This window comes from Drosophila suzukii, chromosome Y (assembly GCF_043229965.1).
Source record: "Drosophila suzukii chromosome Y, CBGP_Dsuzu_IsoJpt1.0, whole genome shotgun sequence".
Classification (NCBI taxonomy): domain Eukaryota; kingdom Metazoa; phylum Arthropoda; class Insecta; order Diptera; family Drosophilidae; genus Drosophila; species Drosophila suzukii.
The window spans coordinates 12,024,451-12,029,499 of record NC_092085.1 but is presented as its reverse complement, the minus strand read 5'-3'; the positions used below and the strand labels follow the sequence as shown (position 1 = coordinate 12,029,499).

Sequence of the window (5,049 nt, the reverse complement as noted above, 5' to 3'; positions counted from 1 at the left end):
TAGAATAAAAATTTTTAACTGAAATGTATTGCTTTTATCAATACCTATTGATTGATCCAAAAAAAGTTTGCCACGCCCACTTTAACGCCCACAAACCGTCCACAAACTTCAATAAATCGTAAATTTGAACGCGGATATCTCGGAAAGCATCAAAGATAGAGAATTGGGATCTCAGATTTAGATTCCGTAGCCTTGTACGCAGCGCAATTTTGTTACGCGAATATGCCACGCTCACTTTAAAGCCCACAAGCCGCTCAAACCTGTGGCGCCCACAATTTTCATGCTAGATAAAAAATTTTAACTGAACTGTTGTTGATGAACGCATTGCAGCCGTTATTTAGTTTTGAATCTTATTCTCTTTGGTATATGAAATACTAACTTTTGCCCTTTTTATGTATTTTGGTGCTGCGTCACACTTTAGAGATTTTTTAGGACTTAGTGTTAAGACTACAACGGAAAGCATCGGAAACACAAGAAAAAATGTGACAAATTTAATCATTGAAATACAGTCCACTCAAATTGGGAAATAAAACGTTTTTATTCTACACCATATCTTTGGTCCTTCTAGCCAAATTTAGTTACTGATTAACATGGATCAGTTTAAACTTTTGAAGGCAGCTAGAAGTCGTGCGAAGGCAAGCATTACGCGTTTGCTAACGGCGTCTCAAGATCCACGTGCGGGATCAAAATGGGAGCTTGATGAAATACAAGTTTCATTGGAAAGGCTCAACATCATCTGGAAAGAATTCGAGTCCATCAGCGACCAAATGGCCCTTTTTGACGAAGAGGAAGGGTACGTCGATCCAGCCATCGACAACGAAAGGTACGAGGACAAGTACTTACAAGCAAGCACATTATTTCGCAACCTCATACGCACCTGTGAAGAATCTCAAGAGAATGAAAGAGAAGGCAATAACTTCAGACAATCTGGCAACCCTGACGAGGCCGCATCAATGGCATCAGGAGTGGGAAACGAAAACCTAGTTCGTTTTCTGGAACAACAACAACAGCTTAACGAGCGTTTGGCTGAGCAACAAGCAACGCTTTTAAGGGCAAACTCGGCAGCAAATGTAATGCATAATGAACTGCCAAAAATCCACATCAAGCTGTTCACTGGCGACTACAAGGAGTGGCCAGCCTTTAAAAACATCTTCGAGAGTACGATCCATAGCAAGCAGCATTTGACAGCAATACAAAAGTTGCACTACTTGAAAACGTACATCACTGGCGAAGCAGCTGACTTGATTCGACATATGCCAATAACGGATGCAGCTTACGAGGCTGCTTGGACTTGCCTAATTGATCGGTACAATAGACCACGTCACATTGTTAACACTCTGCTGGAGACATTTGTTAACTTACCTTCGACCGCCAGAGCAGATGTAACGGTTCTGCGCAAGGTGACGGACGGAGCCACCGAAATTGTACGCGGCCTGGATGCAGCAGGGCAAACTAATAGGGACTGCTGGATTATACACTTCATTCTGGCCAAGATCGATGCTGAAACCCGTCGCAAATGGATCGAAGGAAGCCGGGAACTGGAATCTCCGTCTGTGGATGATCTACTCAAGTTTTTAGACCGACGTTGCGAGGAATTTGAGCTCAGCAAAAGTGAGTCAGACATAGACTCCAAGGTTGGCCCACAACATGGCAAGGCAAAGCGATCGTCACACACTTTAGTATCGATGGAAGCAAACACTTGTGTGAAGTGTAACTCGAAGGAGCACAAGATCTACGCCTGCTCAAAGTTTGGTGAATTGTCAATCGAGCAGAGACGCACATTTGTTAAGGCAAAATCACTGTGTTTTAACTGCCTTAAGCCTGGGCATGTGTCGCGAAAGTGTGAATCCAAATTCACATGCAAGTTTTGCCACAATCGTCACCACTCTCTGCTACATGCAGATATTCTTGGTTCGCAAGCCGCTGTCGCTGCGACACACTCACGAGATGATGAAAGACACATCCCAAGCGCTCCCGAAGATGCTACGGTCACCATCAGCCATATCGCACGGGCACAAGTGGCTCCCACAGCTGAATCCTTGTGCAACGGATCAACAACCGCAACACAGCCACAAGGGCTACGAAAAAGTGCATTGCCAACAGCTCTAGTGTTTGTTAGAAACGCAACAGGATCGCACACTACCTGTCGGGTGCTTTTGGACAGTGGCTCGGAACTGTCGTACATCTCCGAGCGGTGCGTACAGGCGCTCGGACTGGCACGCTCACCGTCACGAATTTTGGTGACCGGAATCTCGTCAATCAAGGCTGAGACAACTAGAGGCTGCAGCACACTGGACTTGCAGTCAAGGATCTCAGATCACACAATGAAGGTGCGTGCTCACGTACTCAGCAAAATTACCTCCACGTTGGCAAGACACGATATCGCCGCCTCAGCACTCAAGGCTTTCGCTGGCTTTGAGCTTGCGGATTCTGACTATCAATCGTTGGCGCCAGTTGATATACTCCTGGGCAGCGACTACGTTTGGACCGTATTCACCGGTCAAAAGATGTTTGACAACCAGGGCAACATCATCGCCATTTCGACCATATTTGGATGGGTCATAACATCTATCGTTACTATCGGATGTTCATCTACAACAACAATGCACACGGCTATTGACATTGACGCCTCGCTACGGCGCTTTTGGGAGCTGGAAGATGTCAACCAGGAATTCCATGGGAAACCAGAGGACGATGAAGTTGAACAGCACTTTGTACAGACGCACACTCGAGACTCTAAGGGGCGTTACATCGTCGAACTTCCGTTCAAAAGCTCCAAGGAACAGTTTTCGGATACTTTACAGGGAGCGCTAACAAGATTCAGGGGTGTAGAGCGCCGCCTAAAGAAAGACCCCAATCTGCATTCACAGTACGTACAATTTATGCGTGAGTATCTTGAGTTGGGCCACATGCGAGAACTATCGCCAGAAGACATTGACAAAAAGCCGAGCTTTTACTTGCCACATCATCCTGTAATTACCCAAAAATTACGGGTCGTATTTGACGGCTCATTCAAGGACACGAATGGACGGTCCTTAAACGAAGCTCAGCACATTGGACCCAGCATTCTACGAAACCTTTTCTCGATTTGTATGCGTTTCAGAATGTTCAAGTTCGTCTTTTCAGCAGACATTGTCAAAATGTATCGACAAATCTGGGTAGCTGCCAACCATTGTGGCTTTCAGCGAATTGTTTGGAGAGAAGATGAAATGACTCCTGTTAAACACTATGAACTGTCCACGGTAACATACGGCACATCCTGCGCACCATTTTTGGCAGTGAGGGTCCTGGATCAGTTAGCTCACGACCATCAACACGACTTTCCTGCAGCTGCAAGGATCTTGAAGGAGCAGTTTTATGTGGACGACGTACTGACCGGAGCACATACCGAGGAGGAGCTCATTCGCAATCAAAATGAGTTGATCCAGTTGATGAAATGTGCAGGCATGGAACTTGGTAAATGGGTTTCCAATTCATCGCGTGTCGCTGACAGATTTCTCGCTACAACCGAAGTACAAGGCAAAGGATCCAATTCTACAGCAAAAGTTCTTGGCATTCATTGGGATCCAGAAGAGGATATGTTATCCTACAAAGTTTGCCTTACAACAAATCCGCACAACACCAAACGCCAAGTGCTGTCAGATGTGGCACGCATCTTTGACCCGCTGGGTATTCTGTCGCCAGTGGTAGTGCAGTTTAAAATTCTGTTCCAAGAATTGTGGCTGCTCGATCTCGGCTGGGACACGCAGCTTCCTCCAAAAATTGCGGACTGGTGGAATAAATGCCGTAACGACCTACACATCCTTCGCGACCTACGCCTGCCACGGTTTGTTCAAAACAATGAAGATCACATCGAACTGCATGGATTTTCAGATGCATCCATCAAGGCATATTCCGCAGTCATCTATAGCAGAGTAGTGCGAGCAGATGGCACCGTATCTGTTTCACTCATTGCAGGAAAAACCAGAGTTGCTCCGCTGAAGCAGCAGTCTCTACCGCGTCTCGAACTGTGTGGCGCTTTGCTACTGAGCCGACTGTTCTTATCAGTCAAGGCTGCACTACAACACAAGGGCATTGAAGTACATGCGTGGTGTGACTCAACCATAGTCTTGGCCTGGCTTTCACATCCACCATCTAAGCTTAAAACATTTGTAGCCAACAGAACCTCAGAAATTCTCGAAGCCTTACCGCGCAACGCATGGCATCATGTAAACACAAAGGAGAATCCGGCGGACTGCGCCACACGAGGAATGCTTGCTTCGGACCTTATCCATTTCGACCTATGGTGGATGGGACCTTCATGGCTGCAAGGTCCAGAAATGCTTGCGGTAAAGTTGACCTCTAAAAAGTTCTGTTCTTCCCTTTTAGAAAACCATGGAAAAGAGGAAGTGAAGACCACCGCATTAACCTCACAGGAAACCTGCTCATTGTCACCAATCGAAGCTTTGACTCAACGCGTCTCGTCCTGGACAAAGATGGTACGCGTTGTAGCTTACGCCTTGCGCTTCATCCAAAAGACCAAGGCCATTAACTCCGCAACGCTGGCAAATGGAAAGATGCTCACCTTCGAGGAGATTCAGGCTGCTCGCATTCTTTGCCTGCAAGAGGCTCAGAAATGTTTCATGGAAGACCGAAAACTACTAACGGAAAACAAGCCCCTTCACAGCCGCTCCCAGTTGGTGAAGCTCTCGCCGATTATCTGCAAAGATGGCCTTCTTCGAGTTGGTGGACGACTGGACAACTCACAATTACCAGCTGATGTAAAACACCCTATACTGCTTCCCAAGTCGAACCGCATCACAAGAAGGGCGCAATCCCCGAAAAACTAAGGGCTACATATGCCTCTTTGTTTGCCTTGTGACATCCGCCATACATTTGGAACTGGCAACCGATCTCAGCACAGACACATTCCTGGCATGTCTTAGGCGTTTCATGTCCCTTCGAGGAAAATGCTCACAGATCTTCAGCGACAATGGGACGAATTTTGTTGGTGCCAAACGGGCATTAGATGAGATGCAGCAACTTCTATCTTCGCAGGAGCATCAACGC

At 46.6% G+C, this 5,049-nt stretch overlaps 1 protein-coding gene across 1 annotated transcript; it reads left to right on the top strand.

Moving 5' to 3' along the window:
* The first annotated feature begins 590 nt into the window (after positions 1-590).
* LOC139353752 (uncharacterized) lies at positions 591-4,829 on the top strand. The gene is made up of 5 exons (XM_070998074.1): positions 591-1,611; positions 1,903-2,886; positions 3,331-3,456; positions 3,541-4,311; positions 4,369-4,829. The coding sequence occupies exons 1-5, from the start codon at positions 591-593 to the stop codon at positions 4,827-4,829; spliced, it is 3,363 nt and encodes a 1,120-aa protein (XP_070854175.1).
* Positions 4,830-5,049: the final 220 nt, after the last annotated feature.

What these genes read in the sequence shown, in the direction of transcription:
- LOC139353752 (XM_070998074.1), top strand. Translation starts at nt 591, where the DNA reads ATGGATCAGTTTAAACTTTTGAAGGCAGCTAGAAGTCGTGCGAAGGCA. An exon ending in GGAATTTGAGCTCAGCAAAA is followed by an intron (nt 1,612 to 1,902) that starts GTGAGTCAGACA and finishes TGCTACATGCAG; the next exon opens with ATATTCTTGGTTCGCAAGCC. An exon ending in ACAGTACGTACAATTTATGC is followed by an intron (nt 2,887 to 3,330) that starts GTGAGTATCTTG and finishes ACTTTCCTGCAG; the next exon opens with CTGCAAGGATCTTGAAGGAG.